Source organism: Sporobolomyces koalae (assembly GCF_050403365.1).
Source record: "Sporobolomyces koalae JCM15063 DNA, S_koalae_JCM15063T_v1_ctg16, whole genome shotgun sequence".
In the NCBI taxonomy this organism is placed as follows: Eukaryota; Fungi; Basidiomycota; class Microbotryomycetes; order Sporidiobolales; family Sporidiobolaceae; genus Sporobolomyces; species Sporobolomyces koalae.
This window is the reverse complement of record NW_027481755.1, coordinates 242,015-261,557: the sequence shown is the minus strand read 5'-3', so window position 1 is coordinate 261,557 and position 19,543 is coordinate 242,015. Positions and strand designations below refer to the sequence as shown.

Genomic DNA, 19,543 nt, shown 5'->3' with positions numbered 1-19,543 from the left:
CCTTTCCCCCTTGGGTCCGACACTCTCCAGTCCTTAAAGCGTACAGCCGCTACAGTAGGCTTCATACGCGGGTGTGACCGACTTGACTTCCGAGACGTGCCTTCCGCCTCACCGGTTCGAGCGACCCGTTCGCATTCCGCAGCAAACTGCGCTCTCTCACGACCCTCTTTTCACCGCCTCACTCGCTCTTATTGCCTCTGTACCAACTTCAAACGATCTTGAACATCAAACGCGAGTGCTCGACCGCACATCGAAGCCGATTGCTCACCGCCTTGGATCGATTCGCGCTCGACTTCACCGCCTCGTCGACGACAACCCTCCTTTCCGCTCGTCGTCGATCCATTGCTGTCACAGCGGATAGAAGAACATGTCGTCTTCATCGTCATCAATAATCGCCTCGGCGACCGCAACCCTTTCATCCTCAGACCGAGCGAGCACGTCGCCCGCGAGTTACAAAGTGATCGGAGTCTTGCTCGCAGTCGGCAGTGGCATTTTCATTGGTGGTAGTTTCGTGCTCAAGAAAAAGGTACGTCTTGTCTCCAGCTCTACGTCGTCAGTGGCGAGCAGCCAAGCAGTCCAGCGTCAATGCGCTCGGGAGGCTTCAGTCGCTGAACTGGCCGAGTCCCGTGCAGACGAACGAGATGAGGCAAAACTGCGACTGACTGTACTTTGTGTCGAAACAGGGTCTTCTCGCAGCTCAAAACAAGTCTGGCAAGGCCGCTGGAGAGGGTTTGCCTTACCTGAAATCATGGATGGTGCGTAAAAATTTGGTCTGAACTCATTCGTTATCGGTCAATCGTCTCCGATACTGATATCAAGCTCTGTAGTGGTGGACAGGAATGATCATTATGATCCTGGGAGAACTGCTCAACCTTGTAGCGTACTCATTCGTCGATGCGGTACATCCCTTTCCTACTTGCATTTCCCTGTCTACAACAGCTTTTACTCAAAGCTGATTCGCTCGATTTATGCTTGCAGATCCTTGTCACTCCGCTAGGTGCCATCTCAGTGGTCGTATCGAACGTGCTTTCGCACTTTTTCCTTAACGAAAGGCTCACGACCTTCGGTTGGCTCGGATCGGCCCTCTGCATCCTCGGTGCGGTTGTCATCGCGCTCAACGGACCTCAAGAGCAAACTGCTTCTACAATCAAGGAGTTTCAGAAATTGTTCCTGTCTCCAGGGTTTTTGGTCTGGGCAGGCTTGGTGATCGTTGCCTCGCTATCGCTCATGTCAGTCTTCCTTGTCATTACCTTCATTTTCGGCGTTGATGCTCACGTGAATTACTGGACAGCTTTCTCGTTGCGCCCAAATACGGGAAAAAGCACATGCTCGTCTACATCTCGATCTGCTCCCTGCTCGGAGGCTTATCGGTCGCATGCACGTCGGGACTGGGAGCTTCAATTTTGACTTCCATTCGTGGCGACAACCAAGTGAAACATTGGTGAGTCTGTCCTCCTCATGTGACCCATGAATGCCGAAGCTGATCCAAAAGCCTGCTCTCGGATCAGGTTCTTCTGGTTCTTGCTCGGATTCGTCGTGATCACCCTCGTATCAGAAGTCATCTATCTCAACAAAGCGCTTGCATTGTTCAACACAGCGATGGGTGAGACCCCTCTGGACATATTCCTTTTAGACTGGTATCAGAAAGCCTGACCTGCCTTTTCTTGCCCACCTCAGTTACGCCGACATACTTTGTTCTCTTCACGAGCGCGACTCTCGTCACTTCGATCATCTTGTCCAAGGGCTTCCACATTCCTGCAACCGATATTGTCACAGTCGTTATGGGCTTCCTGGTTATTTGCGTTGGGATCAGTCAGTCCAGCCTTCTGCTCTCCACCTCGAAAGCATCGCTCGTGTGGCAAACTGATGCATAGATCTTTTCTCAGCGCTGTTGCAATTGTCCAAGATCGATCCGAACGAGATCAAATCGCAAGTGCTCGACCGACGTTCGACCGTACTCTTGTCGGCTTCTCGTGCGGAAGCATCTCAACACGACGGGCTCGACGCGCGCGAGAAGGGACTTGATTTCGAAGACCCAGGAATCGACACGCTGCGAGGCACGGCCGGTGCGATCGGATCAATTCACCGTGCAATGTCGATGCGTCGAGGCATGTCGAGAGCGTCTTCAAGAGCCGACAGTGGATTCGATCCGAACGAAGTCATGAGGCGGAGGAACACTGGACAGGGAGTGCGCAACGGTGCACCGGGAGCGTTGGGCAGTGGACCTCAGGAAATGGGTATGAACTTGTTGACACGGCATCAACTCTATGACGAACCGATGCCGTACGACGCGAACGACAAGATTTCGTTACATTCGGGAATACCTTCTCCAGGATTGCCAAATCCTCCAAGGTCGGCAACACTCAAGTTTGCAGAGGAGGATCGGATTCACCAATGTGAGCTCTGCTGTTCCTGAACCCATCGGCGACAGATGAGCTCACTCTCTGTGATTGCTTGTACAGATGGTGCTCGAAGTGGAGACGAATACCACACGACTCAGATCCGGGCAGACGGTTCGCACATGCACCTCCCACCTCCAGTCCCTGATGCAGGCGACCTGTCAGCAGCGACCTTTACCTCGCCTCCGATCCCGTCTCCCAAATCGACCGACTCTGAAACGTTCACGGCCGCGAGAAGCGGTTCAGTGTTTGCGACGAGCGCTTACGCCGATCCGTACTCGGCCCGATCCGACAGTTCGAACGATGCGGTACCAGGTCGGTTCCCCCGTTCTCCAGGTCAACACAAATTCCCTTCTTCAACCACAATCCAGGAGGAACCTTCGATCGGTTCAGATTCGAGATCAGGTGTGAACCTGGTAGGGGCCAACGTTACAAGTCCGACTCGACATCGATTCGCACTACCGGCATTCGCTCGACCGAGATCAAGATCGCGGAGTCGTACGACATCGGACAACACGAGTCACACGAATCATGCGCATCGAGGATCGAGACCCAAAGGTCCAGCAGATCTCGAAGCGATCGAGAGTGAGGCGCTTGTGAGCGGTCACGAAGAGAATCACACCGATGATGAAGATGAAGGAGATCACGAACTCAGAACAAGGTTGGACAAGTACGATACGCGAGACCAACTCTGAAATTCCTTGAAACCCTCTTCCTGATCCTTCATTTTCTTGTATCCTATATCCCTTTGTCATCACTACAATTCACCTGTCTCTCCCTCCTCATGTCACATGTCATGAACGTCTCTCTACCCTTCCCGTACTGACTTCTTACGGAGGGCATCGCATCGTTTCCAAAATAGCAAGAAATGCTGATCAGATCTTTGGACTGAGAATGCGCGGTTCTCGTCGCGTCTTTCTGCGATTTTTCTCGGTCGGTGGTTCTTTCGTCAGCTTTTTCTGCAAACAATGTAATCTGATTAAGCTTTGGAGCCTCACTCCGGGGACGATTCAAAAGACCTTGACTGATGCCACTTCCTCGATCCATTTCTGGTCGTTCTCGGTCGAAGCGACTGTGCTCTTGGCGGACTCTTCGGATTAGATCGTACGAGTGTGGGACGTCCTCTCGTCACCATCGGAATCCGAATCGAGTACCGCTTTGGCCGACTTCAAAAAACCGAGAAAGCTCTGCGCGCTCGCCAAGAAGGATCAGTTGAAAGAAAGACTCTTCGAGAGCGGGCAATTCGGACAGAGAGAACGATCTCTGGTGAGCTTCCCCTTGTCGAGACGGCGTTCTTGGCGTAATGACTGATGAACCTGCTATCGGTGAGAATTATTGGCAACCCTCGCCACGAAGCGAACGCCGGTCCTCGAAGTCAAATTCTCTCCGCGCAACTTGGCGCTCCTAGCCGGAGCTAAGATGGAATCCTCGTAGTGTATACAGCCGTTATTTGATCGTTCAAGCTCGATTCGCAGCAATGAACCGGGTCTCTCTGATCTGGTCTTTCCCCCTGTCCCTCACCCTCGATTTCGTGGAGTTTGATCCGTGAGGTCTACAGCACTATCGGCTCGCTGACGATTTGGGGGCGACGGCGACGGCGACGGCGACGGCGACGGCGACGGCGACAGATATTTCTGAATCCGTTTCTGGGGTAAAAAAAAAACAGCGAAGCGAGACGAGTCAGTTGATTCTTGGCTGGTAGAGCAGAAATGCGAGAAAATCACATCGAGTATCCGTTCCTTCGGATCGCTGTAAGCCTTTCCAGAGCACCGCGAGACGATTCATCAGTCTCAGCCAAAAAGAAAGCAGCGAAAGTTTCTACACACTTTGATGGGAAGGAGACCGAGATCCTTCAACGCTCCGTGAAGCTCGAATGCCAGAGCCAAGCGAGGCCCGTAATGATAGATATCTTTGACATTTGGACTTGACAGGGCGGACGAACCCGTGATTGGGCGATATGCTAGCGGAATGTCGCCTTCCTTGGGTTCAGACCCTTGCCCGTCGCTGATATCCTCGTAGCCGATGTCGCACATGATACTATCGGAGTAATCCGTCAAGAGCATCCGCTTGCAGCGAAAGACATCGGCATACCTGCCACCGGCACGTGAATGCGAATGTGGGACCGTCAGCTCAAATTGCGTTGAGCTTGTGACGGGTGGATAAACTAACAGCAGCACTTGAGGAAGGAGTTTTTGGACGTTCTTATGCAATTTCGCCAGCCTAGCGCGACCGGGTTTTCTTCCCGCCCACTCATTGTGTTTGACAAAGTCGTGGCGCTAGAATTCGGGTGGTCACAGCGTTGTCAGGAGAGGCTTTCGAACGATGATGCGTGCCTTATCTCACCTTGACCTCTATTCCAAGCAGCGGAATCTGGAGTTCAAGCTTCTCAAGCTCAGAAACGTGTTCCTGACGGACTACAAGCATGAACAAGTAGTCAATGCGAACCCCTAGCTCAGCAGAATCAGGGTCAATTCAGGCATGTTTGAACGATTGAAAAGCATGGAGAAAACAGCAGAAGTCTCACGCCGTTGTTCAGTATCCGACCCTGGATTCGGGGGTAGGGCCGTCGCGTGCTCGCAAAAAAGCTGGATCTCGAATTTTTGCTGATATTTGACGTCGAGAAAGAGCCGGACTATTTCGGGTAATATTACAAGCACGTTCGCGCCGAAAGCCTCTCTGCACCGACCAAAGAAAAGTTGGAGAGTGCCGCTCGTCCTCTACCATGAGCTTAGAGGAAGTTGAATTACCTGATATCTGTCTCGTTGAGGAGGATCCGTCTATTTTGGGGCGAGATTTCCACAAATGGACTGTGCTCGACGAGATCAAGGAACGCAAGTTGATGTGTAACGGGCCTCACAGTTTCCCACGCGCCGATTTCGAAACTTCGCCCCGTGAAGGTCTGATAGTCCTTCCCGATGTTATTGACTTTTATCGTTGCGGTATGTCGCAGGTATTGACAGGACCGGAGTTGTAGCATAAGATTGCGGGCGATTGTCACTTTTGCACGTTCACGGCGTTGAAGCTTTGGCACTTTTGCTAATCGTTTTGATAACAGACGTGCCTTTTCCTTGAACTGAAAGTCCTCCTCGCCGGACAATGACGGTGAAGTCTAACGATCGTACGGACAGACCGTAAGCTCATTCGGATTGTGCCGCCCGATAGTACTCACACTCAAGCGCGCTTGCAGGGCTCTGCGCGTCCGTTCGAGCTTGCTTGTTGACAGTAGAGTGAGTGTGGATCCATGACCTCGAGCAACCGGGATGAACACGGATCCACAACTTGAGATAATGGGTCTACGAGAAGGCGATTCAGGGCGAGCCGGCTGGCCAAAAGGGTTTCGGAAGCGTGAAACCGCGATGAAGCTATCTCCCGGCATCTTGTGCGAGGAAAGAGTGGAGGAAAGAGTGGAGGAAAGTGTGAAGGAAGCGTCTTGAGGTGCACGAAGGCTTTGCCCGTCTCGCCAAGAAAAAGCGGCTCGAGAGCCAGCGGCCTGTGCGCAAAAGGCGCGCACTTTGAACCCTTTCAATACCTTGCAGAGGAAGCCCCTTGTCAATGCACTCTGCGGGCCTCGCAAAGTAAAAGCGGCTCGGGAGCCAAAGGTCTGTGTGCAGAAGGCATGCGTGTGTCAGGAGCCCCTTCTGCTTCATCTGCTTTACGTTCCCTCTTGACAACAGCCCGTACAGTCACAAGTTATGCCCGCCTCTGCCTCTGAAGAAAGCCGACCGTCGGTCGAAGAATACAAAGCTCGGCAGCGTCGCGCGGAAGTGATTCCTCTCCAAGTCGGCACAGAGCTAGCGTGGACTGGCAGCTCGCTCGAGCCAGGCAGTCACCCTCCTTCCGATTACCCACACGATCGCTCCATCTCCCCGAGTCCTCTTCGCCGACTTGAATCGCGACTGTTGGACCCGCGTGAGGGAGTCGCGGCGCAACCGTGGCGGCTCGAGCTCGTCGAACCGCTCCACGCGGGCACGTATCGTTACAGTCAAATCTGGAGGGCCATAGCAGCCCCACGAGACGAGGATGCGAGGATTCCCGTCGTTCTCAAGCTATACCAGGAATCGCTTTTTCCCTACTGGCGATATTGGCGCGAGCGAGGCGAATTGGGCCTACATACCGCGAAGACTGTTCGACAAGCGGAATCGTACGCATATAGGTCAGTCTGAAACATCCTTACCCAATCAAGTACGAAGCATTTCATGGTCTGAACTCTCCGATGTTGCAGTGTGGCGCGAGACTTGCAAGGATCAGACATCCCACTCTGCTACGGATTTTATCCCTTTCAGCAACCTTCGGGCGAGGTCTCGATTGGGGTTGTCCTCGAGGATCTGGAGTACAAGCGAAAGGGGATTTCAGTCCCAAAATATCTAGAGAGGGAGGTCAAACTGGACTCTCTCACCTTTGAGGAATTCGATGATATCGCACGTCCATGATTTTTTTCGCTCGTCGAGAATATCATGCATTGCTGACCTCGGACTGATCACAGACATGCGCCGCCTTGCGACTCCAGAACCGCCTGCACGAGTTCGGCATCAAACATGCACTTTGCGACCTCGATCAATTTGTGCTTCTCCAATCTTCAGCTGACCAAAGCGTCAGGTCCTGGACTCTGGTAGGACTTGGATTCAGCAGAACCGTGCCCAAGCCCGAAGACGACGAAGTGGACGAAGCGGATGAAAAGGAAATTCGCAATGGCACGACGGGCCATCCGTGGTGGAATGAATGGGATCAGGATCGGCTGATCTGGTCGGCAATGAATGTATTCGACCCGTTCGACGAGGCCTTTGACGATCTGGCCCGAGACTGGTGCGAATTCGAACTGAAGCACGAGCGCCTCGACTTCCTCTCCATGCACTACGATATCCCAACAGCTCAGCAGCGGCAGCCGGAACGGAGCGAAGGTGCTCGAGAAGATCAGTTGAAGCTTGATGCCAGGTTGAAGGGCTTGTTCGAGCAATACGGCCCGGGGCTCTAAGGTCAGGTGTTTATGAGAGGGTGGTTCAGACCTCCCTTGTTCGTTTGCGGTAATTTACGTCCTCGCTGCCTCCAGTGCTCCTGTTGAGAGACTGCGTCATGAAGTCGCAATGTCATGCTGAGAATTGCAACGGCTATAGAATGTTACTGAGCCTATGCAAGTACATATGAGAGTAGATCGAATTAGGGGGATGTTCTCAAGTTTCAGGTCACCCTTCCGCCGCTCGAACCGTCTGCGACGAATCCCCGCCATTCGGTCCTCCACGCTTTCATCTGTGCCCTGAGCCCTTTGATACGCAACGTTTTGCGAATCCAGCGAAGGAACGCATCGGCCGACTCGACCTCAAAGTAGGACGACAAGGTCGACAGGATCGACTCGAACGAAGCCGAGGGAGCGACGAAATCGTCTGCAAGAGATCCAGGTTTTAGCATCCTCTATTTATTGTATATACGTCCCAGTGGAGATTGGGATTCTGGCTCACCTTGGAATTGCCAGATGATCGCGACGGCCGTTACGATCAGGAAATCGAGTCCCTCAAGAAGGAACCCGTCCCACAGTCGAAGTTGAACCGCGAACGGCACCGAATTGGCAAACAAGGTGATGTACCATTTTGTTGCGTACGCCGAAGTCGAAATGTATTGTTCGTTCTATCACGGAAATGTAATGGGTCAACATCAGATTTTGAGGAGGACGAAGAAACAGTTTTGCGGTACAGCAAAAGGATCTTTTGATGCTTACAAAGGCTTTGTGTACGGCAGGCATGAGCGACTCGATTAGTCGTTCTTGAACGTAGAACGCCTCCATGAGACCAGGGAAGCCCGGCTCGAAAATGTTTTCTAGCTGGTACTGGTCAAACAGACGACACAGCCCAGCGTACGCTCGCTGCATATCGAGCGTCAAAATCAGCTAGAGACTCTGAAAAATCAAGAGCTGTTTGCAGGATAGACTCACCTCTGGCTCAAAGTAACATAGCAGAGTTGCCGCGATCGCACCCATGCCTTGACAGTACCCTCCCACGTTTTCGCTTCGGAGTCCAAACGCGTGCAAGACGTGGAACAAGGCACGTTGACCTTGCCCGTATCGGGTATGAAACAGAACATGCCCCGAGATCGTTCTTGGTACATCGAGATCGATCTGAACGTCCTGAGCCGAGGGGAGTTCGAGAAAATGTTGGTACTCGCGCTTGAGTTGATCGAGACTCGGTGCTCGATTCGATCCCACCTCTTGTGTCATCTTCTCCATCAAGAGTCCCCACACTGCTCTTCTCCATCGATCGGGAATCCCTTTGAACACTCTGCGTTGAAACCTTCGATATTTCCCTTTCTCGCCTCCACCACCACCTCCCGGTATTCGCCCGTTCCACCACGAGGAAGAAGAGACGGTCCAATCTTGTGCGTTGCCTCCCGGGTCACGACGTCCGACCGCGAGCATCTCGGACCATTTCGCTATCCGCTTCGTTTCGAGTTCGGTCTGTTCGGGAGAGATGGCGCTCGCGGGTAAGAGAGAGACAGTTGATTGTCGGTTCGGATGTGCTCGATTCAATTGTGGTTTTGAAGGAGGACCAGGGGGAGGTACGGCCGACGAGCGTCGCGAGGACTTTTTGGAGGTCGTGCCGCCAAGAGAAGGAAGGTTTTCGAAAGCACTTGGTGTCAGTGTCGCGAGACGATTGTGTTGACAGGCGACAGCGGATGGATGAGATTGAGAGAAGAAGCCATATCTGTCAAACCGTTGCAAAAAGGTCGTGTGAGCGAACCATCTCGTGACTGCAGTGAGAAGCCTGACTGACCGGTCTACCCGACGAAGAACTTGATCTGCCCTCGCTTCCTCATCCTGATTCAACGGCGTGTCGGGAGCTTTCTTCTCTTCCGGCACAGACTGAAGCGCATTCTGACCACTGCCAGCGATCTCTCGGTTGATGATGCCATCTCTCGTGCGTTCCTTGCCTTCGTCCCAACCATCGCCTCTGACCCCTTGCGCGTCGAGTCGAGCGTAGAGCATCCTGATCCAACTGGCCGTCACTTCGGGATCCGAGACGAACGACGAGCTCGAAGCAGGGTAGGGTGACGCGGGCGGGACCGGCAAGTGGGACGAATTTGAGGTCGCAGCAGACAAGGTGGATTGCGCTGACAAGGTGTTAGACGAGACATCGCGACTGTTGGACAAGAACGCGGAAGAGGCAGGGGAATCGTTCGTGCTCGCGTTCAAAGGTGAAGCGGACGAGGCTACGTCCTGAGAACTCGAGCGTGGCGGGTTCGGATCGCTCGTGCCGAACGTGAGCCGTGGCAGGGCAGAAGGCGAATGTGGGGTCGCGGGAAGAGCTGTTGACGCGGGCGAACCTTGCACGGCAAGTCGAGCCGGACTCAGCAGAGGTTCTCCCGCTCGAATTCGAGATGGGGAAGTCTCGTCGCGAGCTACGTTGATACTCGAAGTCCTGCTGTTCGTGCGAAACGAGCGCGTCGGGCTGCGATCTCGCGAGTCGGCACCGATCGAGTCTTTCCGGGGTGGAGGGGTGATCGTGACAGTGCGTTCTCCATCATGTCGTTGCCGAGCGGCTGCGAGGTCATCCCGCATGGTGTACCGTTTCCAGCCAAAGTCCTCGACGGATGTTGAAGGAGTGATCGATTCCGTCCTGTCGTCTGCGCTGGCGACCTTGTCGCGGTACAGGTCCTGCTGTGCACCGAGCATGGTACGAGTAGCGACTGACATGGCGAGTAGCAGTCTAGGCAGTTCGCGTCTGCGTGTCCTCGTCGAGTCGATCGCGCGGGTCGGCTCACAGGGGGCGGGTGCGATAGCCGAGAGGCGTACCCCTGGGGGTAGACACGAAGCGCTTGAGCTATCTGTGAGCCCGCTTGACAGGTAATTCGCGGTTTTGAACGAGTCGTCGCACCCGACGTCAAGTTGGCGAGAGGAATCGGTGGGGTGGAGCGCGAGGAAACTGGGGGAGAGCTGCGGGGGCGAGGGCGAGGGGGGGCGATCCTAAGCCCAGGTCTGTTCACTTGTATCGAAGCTGGTCTGTTGCTTCACGAGTAGGATGCGAAAGCCTCGCGCGAGACAGTGGGAGCCGAGCAATCTAAGCGACTTGATCCAGCAGGAAGATCGCGAAAGCCATTTCCGCCATGCCAGGTTGCAGCTTGGTCCGATAAAACTATCGGAATGGCCTTGTCATCATTCAGCTGGTTCGTACTGTCTCGATCCCGCTCTCGCACAGTGCAACCGCGAGAGGAGAGCGTAGCAAGAAACGCAAAACTTCGCCGGGACCTTCGCACCGGGTCCTTGCGTTCACTGCAGCTCACAACCGCGCCACCACTGCAACGCGAGTCATGGGTACCGCTAGGTCATTATTCCTATGATTACAATACGATGGCGCAATTGAAATCCACAACACGACATATCATAAACAGACCTGGACACCTTCATCGAAGCTCCGGGTGGTAATTAGATCCTCGAATACCAATTACAGCTTGAATCGGAAGCCCGGGTGCTTCTGCCCGAGTACGGCGATCTCGTCGGCGGTCTTGCCATCGAGGAGGTGGTCATCGTGTCCGGCTTCCTTTTGCTTGTTCTGCCGCATCTGGTACACGAGGAGCAGGATCGACAGGATAAAGATACCCGAAGACGTGCCCAGATTGATACCGTTCGCTCGAAGGTATCGTGGCGCATCACTGTACGCAAGAAACAGCGAGCGGTCAGCGTTGAGTCTCGCTCAAGAAAGTGCTAGACCTATTGGACCTACTTTGGCAGGAACACCCAAGTCGCGATCAAGCCTCCCAAGTTTCCAAAGAGAACGCAAGTACCGAGCGCTGAAGCCTTTGCGGTGTCCGACGTCGAGTTGATCGCAACGACCGCGGTACAGAACGGTCCGAACGAGAACGCTCCCATCGCGATGATGAACGAAGCTGCGTACTTGACGTGCACATTGGTCGAAGCCACAAACATGACGTAGCCGACCATCATGGGTACGGCAGAGCCAATCATGAACACGAGGCGTCGGTTCGACTTCCATGAAACGAATGGCACCTGTAGGTTGTTGTTCCACGCTTGGATCAGTTGGAGGCTCGTACAGAGTGAATACATTCAAGAGCATGTCACTCACGGCGAGAGTGAAGAACATGCCGACCACATAAGGTGGGACCGTGCGAAGCTGAAGCGCGATCGTCGTCTTGCCCGGGAAGAGCGTGCGGATGACCGTAGGCACTAAGAACCGCAGAAATCGTGTCAGCCGATCTGATCACCCAGTACTTTGACCCTCTAGATGCTCTGGCTTACAGAAGAAGCCCAAGCCCTGAACCGTAATGTTGTCGAGCAGGAAAATGAGCGAGGCGATGAGGGTTGTCGGGTTGCGAATGCCGTCAAGCATGGCCTTTGTCGACAACGAATCGATGACCTTTGGCATTCCGACGTTGTCCATCTTGACTCGAGCCGCAGCCAACGCTGTAGTAGATATCGGCAAAGTGAGCATTCTCTTCAACGGGCCGACAGCAATTCTGCTCTCCGACTCGGCTCGGGGCGACTCACCTTTTTCCTCTTCGTTCAACCACTTCGCCTTCTGGGGATCGTCGCTCAATACAAAGTAGGAGCCGACGGCGATACCCATTGTAATCAGACCCTCGATCTATCGCGGGGCGGGAGGAGCGTCAAGGGTTAGCTAGTCTACAGAGCGGCGCTACCTTCGATGAGAGAGGCGTCAGCTTACGAAGAAGATGTTTCTCCACCTTTCAGTGCTGTGGAAGCTGTCGATGCGCAAGATTCCCGAAGCGAGCAGTCCACCGAAGGCACCCGCGGCCGGAGCACACACGACGTACTGTGAGACGAATCAGGCATGTCAATATCTCTTGCGCCATTGCGAGTCTACGACGAAATTCGGGACTTACGAGGGCCAATCGGAAGACGAGCTCCGAGTTGCGGTAATACCTAGAGAGGTACAGGGCGATACCAGGGAATACACCTACGAATTCATCATAATCAGCGTTTTGAGATCCAATAGTGTTTGCTGCCAGTCGGAAGACGGCCTATACTAACCTCCTTCGGCAAGACCCAGCACTGTCATTGAGCAACATGGCCGAGGGATCAAGGATGTATCAGTATGGTCTGTATCCGTCAGACACTGACAAGGGTGACAGAACTTGACTCACGGAAGCGCACCGCGATCGCGGCACCCATCGAGTGCACGAAAGTCATGACGAACGAGAAGAGACCGAACAAGAAACACCAGGCGGCAATCATTCGTCCCACTCCCAGGCGTTTGTTGAGCCATTGAGCAGGCATCTCTCCGACGACGTACTGCATTGGAGGGAAGTAAGAGCTTGGTCAGCAACGGAAAAGTGGTCGAAGCAGGCCCAGTGGAAATGTTCGGCTGCTCGACTGGACCGCGCTCGTCGTAAGAAGACTCACTGCAACGTAGAAGGCAGTCAAGAGAATGTTGTAGTCGTAGCCTACGAGCTTGAGGTTCTTCTCCAGACCTGCCAGACGCGCGTTTCCAATCTGTATTCGGTATTCGAAGCGCATCAGCTCTGGGTTGTTGTAGGCGCAATCCGGGACGCGATCACGTACGTTTGCACGGTCGATAAAGCAGAACAAGTAGATCAAAGAGACCGGTGGCAACAGGATCAAGTCGAGTTTGCGACGCAGGCGAGCCTCTGCCGCTTCATCGATCGAAATCAGGGCGTTGCCATACTTGTCGGTTGCGACATGGCCAGCTTCCGCAACCTCTTCAACTGTGGGACGCTGAATACTAGTCAATGGTCACTCCTGTGGAGAACGAGCGGAAGTACGAACGGTAATGAACACTCGAATCTCCACCAGCTTTCTCGTGGTCCAGCTCGCTCGAGCTCATTGTATTGATTCAGATGACCGATGTGTGTAGTTGCTTGGTGTAAGTACGGGACTGGTCGGTAGGTCCGGCAAGCGAGTTAGCGGGAGATGGGAAGGAAACCGGAGAATCGACATCTTGTCTCTGATCAGCTCGAGGCACGGTCTCCTTTCGGCCCCGCCTGCCCGCGATCCCCACCGCGAAAGCTTTCAAGCGATGGAGCCCCATGGGCAAGACGGGTGATCGGGACACTGGGCCAGCGTTCTCGCCAAACAAATTCGACCGGTCAAAGTCTTGGCGCCGGGCAGATCTCGTGATCAAAACTCCGCAAAAAATGCGGGCGAAACACCGATTAGCAACGATAGCGGGGAAGCCCAGAAACCCACGAACAGTGCTCACGGCTCACGTGCGCAGCGAGGATCATCCATAAGGCGACATGGCAGCTCGTAACGCGGCCCAAGCTACGTCAAGCCCTGGTCATTTCACAGCGATCTTACTCTGCTCTATCCTGCCTACGTTCGAAACCGCCTTTCCGCGTCGGGATCACTGTTCAGAGATCCGCGTCTCGCGGAAAGAGAGCCTTCGAGCATTCCATCGGACTCTGAGTCGCTGGATCCGCTCGCAGATAGGCTCCTGCTCGAGACATTGTCGCGGCTTGACCTCGTGCCGCCCTTGGCCAGAGTCCTCATCTTCCGCTTGGCCAGGGAATTCGAAGACGAAAATCTTGGACAGCCGACAGTCGAGCAGGCGATCGAGAGCTGGAGAACGCTGCTGATTCCAAGCCACTGTGGGAAAAAGCGAGTTGTCAGAACGATTGCATGTCCGCAAACGACAAGCAAAAACCGACCGCCCAGATCATGAATTCCACCCAGGCCTTGTCGCAGTCGAAGGAGGCGCTGGTCACTTTCGTCGTTAATGACACAGCCTCGGAGCTGTCAGAGTCGCACGTTTTAGTGAAAATCCGCCACCGCGATGCTATTGCGGCAAACACTTGCCAGAAGATTCCAGTCTTGCGGTAGTACACTAGAGCAGCGTAGCAGATCGTGTCGACGATGCTCGTAAACTGTGTGCAAGCGTCATTTGCAGTAGAATTTCACAAGCTGAGTAACGACGGACTCACCACGCAGAAAAGCCCAAGCAGACAATCGATTCCGCCGCACTTGCAGCATTCAACAAACAGCAAGGACGAGAAAGCGGCGAAAGCGGCGATGGATGAAATCGCTCCTGCAGTTGTCGCGATTGATGCCACATCGGCTGAAGCATGAAAGTTGGTCACCTCAGACCACGCAGTCGGCTGTGTGCCGCTCGGATGCAATTGTCAGTACACAGCGATCTGGTCTTGACCGCCTCGTATGCGGTGCGTACGATAGCAGCAAGGGCGAGGGGTAGCAAGAGAGCCAGGTTGAAGATCTGGGTCGAGGGCTGGCGGATCAGCGTTGCAACGGGCGGTGAATTCAATCGAGACGAACCTGTTCGGCAAATCCACATCCCATTGGAGTAGCACAGCGATACCAAAGCAGGAATGCGAGAGAATAGAATCCGGTTGAACTGGCGAAAGAGGAAAAGGGCTCGAGCTTCAGCGGTCGTCTCCGCCCATGTTCCGCGGACGTGACTCGAAGCTCGCGTTCATGAGCCTTTCCATCCCTATCCTCGAGCCCCTCTTCGTCAGTTCAGACAGGCGGTAGCGGGTAAAGACGAGCGGTGAGACGACCGCTTTAGCTCTGCAGGGTGATTGGAAGCAACCTTCTGCGTGCTGACAGAAGAGGACCGGGACTGAGTTTACAACAGACAGGTTGATCTGAGATTCTGGCCAGTATACATAGTCGTCTGGCTAAGAGACTAAACGATCGAGTCAGTGCCTAACGACTCGCCATAAAGATATACCTCCGAATTGCCGAGCAATTGAAGCTCGTGACACTCACCTCTGCCCGCCTAAGTTCGGAGGGGATCTCAGCGTAATGAAAGATCGCGGACATTTCGTAAAAGTCCCGCTTGTCGATATCGGCGCAGTAGAAGAAGTTGATTCTCTTTCGTGCAAGGCCAACACAACTTACAACACCGTACTATTTCAGCTACAATTACCTCTGGCAGCCCATGCCTCATCGTTCAGCTCGGGTCTGCCGCCAATCCTCTTGCTGTGCCGATCCTAACGTCCTCCTTCGTTTCCTCCAAGAATCTATTCTTGATCCCAGAGCTCCTCCCCTTGATACCGAGGACGCCCGAGTATTCGCGAGAATCGCTGACCGAGAACAGGACTTGTAGCATCAATGCAGACCGTCCGAGCAATTTTCTGTCACCTTGCGTCCCACTATCCGTACAGCTGCAAAAGCCTTATGACGGGCAGGCTGAGAGTCCTGGAGTTGCGCGCTGCGAGAATGACGACAGTACATGCTCGGAGAGGGGGGTCCGTGCGGAGGACAAAGGGCTGCGCGCAAGCTCCCCGATTCACACGCGGACATCGCTCTCTCCCGCCTACCGGTCTCTCACGCCAGCTCGACAACACCGTCCTGCACAGCGCGAGTCGGCTTCCAGCGCCCACGAGTAGCCTCGATCGTACTTCACAGGCTCGCTCGCCCCAATTGCCCCACTTGTCGCTTTTCCAGTCCGCACCCACCCACTGCCTCGCGCCTGCCTCAGACAAGATGGAGGGGATCGAAGCTGCCTTCAGGGCTATGAGCATGACCACGCTCGGCACGCCAGGTCAAAAGGGAGTCCGTGAGTCGAATTTGCCTCTTTGCAATCTAACCTCCTGTTCGCCAGTCGGTCGGGCGGGCAACAGCGCGCTGACGAGGTCTTCGCGCGGACGCGTAGCCTTCGCAACACGTCCCGACAATGGCGGAACCATGGGAACACCCATCTCGATCGTGGCGAACGTGTACCGCCTCAGGTTCAAAAAGTCGGCGGTGATCAGCCACTATGATGTCGATTTCAAGTTCATTCCGCCGCAGAGGGAGGAGGGCGCCGAGAGCAAGTTCAAGCCAAAGGTGCCTGCGAACGGTCCGAACCGCGAGACATCCATCGCCGTCTGGGACAAGCTTGTCGCGTCGAACCCTCCCGAACTCGCGAACGCGCTCGCGAGCGCCTGCTTCGACTGCAGGAAGAATGCGTTCACGCTTGGCAGGCTCAAGCTGCAAGGCAACACTGGCACCTTCCGTGTCGCGCTCGACCCCGAGGCTGAAGGCCGCGCCCCTCGCGAATTCGACGTCAAGCTCCAACTCGCTCAGGAGATCGACCTCGCTATCCTCGAAACTTTCACCTCGCACCGCAAGATCGGCAACCTCGATGACCAAACTGCGACCGCAATCATGGCGCTCGATGTCCTCCTCCGCCACGCTTCGTTCCGCAAGCCTGGTGCGATCGTCGGTGGGCAAGGCCGCAAGTTTTTCGACACGAGGCAAGCGACTCCTCTCGGAGAGGGCGCCCATGTTCTGGCCGGACTCTTCCAGTGAGTCGCTGCTGATTCTACTGAGACTTGCGCTGTGGCTGACGGATTCGCGACCCGCTTCCTCCTTAGATCTGTCCGTCCGACGATGAACGGTATCGTGGTCAATCTCGACACCGCTTTCTCGCCCTACATCATCGCAGGCAACCTCCTGCATGTCTGCCGTGCTATCCTCGGTCACGACCAACAGGGAGGCGGAGACTTTGGAGGAGGTCGTGGTGGCAGAGGTGGTGCTCGTGGAGGTCGTGGAGGTCGCGGTGGCGGACGTGGCGGTGCCATGGGAGGTGGAGGACGCCCACCCCCAGCCTCCTTCTCCGACCGAGACATCCGAGAGCTTCGCCACAAGCTCAAGACTGCCAAGGTCCGCTTGAACCACCGGTGCGTCAGAACGACTGTTCGGCCTGCTCGCGTGTACTTACTTATCTGTGCTCGCTCACGTCAGTGCCGACAAGCGCGTCTTCCAGATCAAGTCCTTCGGTCAGCCAGCTGGCCAGCACACGTTCATGCTCAACGCCGGTCCCGGCAAGCCCAAGAAGGGCCCGGCTGTCTCTGCTGTCGCTGTCGCGGCAGCTGCCGCCAAGGGCCAAGCCGTGCCGACCAAGCGCGCTGAAGCCCCTGGCGAGAAGATCACCGTTGCTGCCTACTTCAAGAAGGCGTACAACAAGACCGTCGACCCCCTCATGCCTGTCGTCGAGCTCGCCGGCGGACAATTCGTGCCCCTCGAATGCGTCGAGGTACGCTTGATTCTGTGCTTACTCGCGGAGTCCCGCTGACCCCGATCGCTTCTCGTATAGCTTCTCAATGGTCGTGGCATTCCTCCCACCCAACTCTCGTCGAACCAAGCGTCGAACATGATCAACGTCGCCGCCAAAGTCCCCAACGAACGTCGAGCCGCAATCGACCAGATCCGCCAACAGCCCGAGTTCGGACCCAAGTCGATCGCCGCAGCTTGGGGTCTCGAAATCGAGCCTACCATGATGCCTCTCAAGGGTCGCGCCCTCCCGGCTCCCAAGGTCCAGTACCACCCCTCGTCCGGACGAGGAGCCAACCCTTCCGTCGCATTCGGGTAAGACAGTCCTTGAGAGCTTGTAATTCTCCATTCGCCCGACTGACCCTTCATTTTTGTTTGGTCGCACAGCGCCTGGAACCTTCGAGACGCCAAGTTCTTCCAATCTGGCAAACCGCTCGAGCACTGGGCCGTCGTCGTTTTTGCTGGCCTTCCCGACCAGGCCATCCAAGGTTTCTTCGGCCAGTTGATGCAGCAAGCCCGTGCACGCGGTGAGTCGCACACCTTTCGCACACTCTCGCATGTCGCTGATACTCGTTCAATTTCGCAGGCATGAACATCAAGTCTCCTCAGCCGCGTGCCATCATCAAGGCTGCTCCCCATGAAGATGTCAGAGGCCCGATCTCGCGTGCGGCCGAGGCTGTTGTCAGATCTCCCGCGAACCCGCAGCATGCTGCTCCTCAGCTCCTTTTCTTCATCTTGCATGATCCCAAGATGTACAACGCAGTCAAGAGGAGTGCTGCTTTCGACTTCCCCGTGGCCATTCCGACTCAAGTTCTTCTCGCCAAGAAGATCACGAACCCGAAGGGAGTCGATCAATACTGCGGTAACGTCTGTCTCAAGATCAACCTCAAGCTTGGTGGAGTCAACTCGATCATCTCGCCGAACGATTTGCCCAAGTTTGGCAACTCGACCATCATGTTCGGAGCCGACGTGACGCACTCTACCGGAGCTGGTACTCCTCGTGCTGGTGCAGAAGACGTCAGTCCGTCAATCGCCGCGATCGTTGCCACGACCGATGGAAGCGGCAACAACTACTCTGCGCAAGTCAGGGAGCAGTCGGCCAGGACCGAGATCATTGAAGGCACCCAGGAGATGACGAAACTCCAATTGCTCGAGTGGATCAAACGATCGAAGGGACAGAAGCCGACCCAGATCATCGTGTGCCGCGATGGTGTCAGTGAAGGTCAACTCGCTGCTGTCGTGCAGTCCGAGGTCATGGCCATGAAAGCCGCTTGTCGTGAAATCGACCCGAACTACAACCCGAAGATGCTCTACGTTGTCTGTGCCAAGAGGCACAACATCCGCTTCTTCGCCGCCAATGCCGCCAATCAGGACCGAACTGGAAACCTCCCTCCTGGAACTGTCGTCGACACGGGAATCACCCACCCGTACCTCTTCGAGTTCTACCTTCAAGCTCACGCTGGTCTCAAGGGAACTGCCAAGCCTACCCGTTACATCTGTATCCTCGACGAGATTGGATTCACCTCGGATCAGCTCGAGAAGCTTTTCAACTCGATGTGCTACAACTTTGGCCGTGCGACCCGATCGGTCTCGCTCGTCCCTGTCGCCTACTACGCCGACATTGTCGCTGGCAAAGCTCGCTCGTACGTCGAGGACGACGACAACTTTACCGTCTCATCTGGCGCGGGCCGCCCGATCCGACAAGAAGGCAAGTGGATCCAACAGCAACTCGAGAAGAACGGAGGTGAAGGCTTCAAGGGCAGTTGGTGGGTCTAGAAGGTTCGAGAACACGAAAGGGAAAGAAGAAAGTTTGGGTCGATGCCGTGGAGAAAACTCGATCGAAATCTGGTTTTCGATCCAGATCACATTCCCAATCTCTGTTCACCCTGTCGTGCTCTGTCCCTCCACCCTCAATATACCGTCGCTTTACTCTTTTCTTTTGGTTCTCACGCAACAAAAAGCTTGACAGATTCCCGCTTTCTGCTTCTCTCGTTCTTTCTCTCTTAATCAGTGCAATACCCTTTCGTTCTCAGGAGAAGCACTCTAGCTTTAGTTCCCTCACTGCACGACGTTTGGGAACTAAGAGGTACGAGTGCAATGTCGTGTCAAATTTCGGAGAACGCAAGGAGTACAAGCAACAAAACAGGACAGGAAAAAATAAACAATGCCA

General features: G+C 54.8%; 5 protein-coding genes across 5 annotated transcripts; 3 read left to right on the top strand and 2 right to left on the bottom strand.

Annotated features, from left to right (window-relative positions):
• Window positions 1-367: 367 nt before the first annotated feature.
• Window positions 368-3,094, top strand: JCM15063_003122 (uncharacterized protein; the record flags this gene model as incomplete). The annotated part of the gene is made up of 9 exons (XM_076678717.1): window positions 368-526; window positions 684-755; window positions 828-899; window positions 979-1,229; window positions 1,292-1,441; window positions 1,509-1,603; window positions 1,678-1,812; window positions 1,887-2,396; window positions 2,463-3,094. The coding sequence occupies 9 exons, from the start codon at window positions 368-370 to the stop codon at window positions 3,092-3,094; spliced, it is 2,076 nt and encodes a 691-aa protein (XP_076534209.1).
• A 2,997-nt stretch (window positions 3,095-6,091) lies between these two features.
• Window positions 6,092-7,371, top strand: JCM15063_003121 (uncharacterized protein; the record flags this gene model as incomplete). Its single annotated transcript, XM_076678716.1, has 3 exons — window positions 6,092-6,552; window positions 6,622-6,709; window positions 6,883-7,371. The coding sequence occupies 3 exons, from the start codon at window positions 6,092-6,094 to the stop codon at window positions 7,369-7,371; spliced, it is 1,038 nt and encodes a 345-aa protein (XP_076534208.1).
• A 203-nt stretch (window positions 7,372-7,574) lies between these two features.
• On the bottom strand, window positions 7,575-10,077 carry JCM15063_003120 (uncharacterized protein; the record flags this gene model as incomplete). Its single annotated transcript, XM_076678715.1, has 5 exons — window positions 7,575-7,777; window positions 7,853-8,018; window positions 8,110-8,253; window positions 8,323-9,088; window positions 9,158-10,077. The coding sequence occupies 5 exons, from the start codon at window positions 10,075-10,077 to the stop codon at window positions 7,575-7,577; spliced, it is 2,199 nt and encodes a 732-aa protein (XP_076534207.1).
• A 748-nt stretch (window positions 10,078-10,825) lies between these two features.
• Window positions 10,826-13,204, bottom strand: JCM15063_003119 (uncharacterized protein; the record flags this gene model as incomplete). The annotated part of the gene is made up of 12 exons (XM_076678714.1): window positions 10,826-11,033; window positions 11,105-11,388; window positions 11,465-11,565; window positions 11,638-11,802; window positions 11,887-11,983; window positions 12,065-12,172; window positions 12,243-12,316; window positions 12,391-12,411; window positions 12,504-12,651; window positions 12,763-12,852; window positions 12,922-13,085; window positions 13,147-13,204. The coding sequence occupies 12 exons, from the start codon at window positions 13,202-13,204 to the stop codon at window positions 10,826-10,828; spliced, it is 1,518 nt and encodes a 505-aa protein (XP_076534206.1).
• Window positions 13,205-15,822: 2,618 nt separating this feature from the next.
• JCM15063_003118 (argonaute/piwi family protein) lies at window positions 15,823-19,149 on the top strand (the record flags this gene model as incomplete). The annotated part of the gene is made up of 7 exons (XM_076678713.1): window positions 15,823-15,895; window positions 15,992-16,625; window positions 16,695-17,000; window positions 17,065-17,356; window positions 17,417-17,688; window positions 17,761-17,900; window positions 17,960-19,149. The coding sequence occupies 7 exons, from the start codon at window positions 15,823-15,825 to the stop codon at window positions 19,147-19,149; spliced, it is 2,907 nt and encodes a 968-aa protein (XP_076534205.1).
• Window positions 19,150-19,543: the final 394 nt, after the last annotated feature.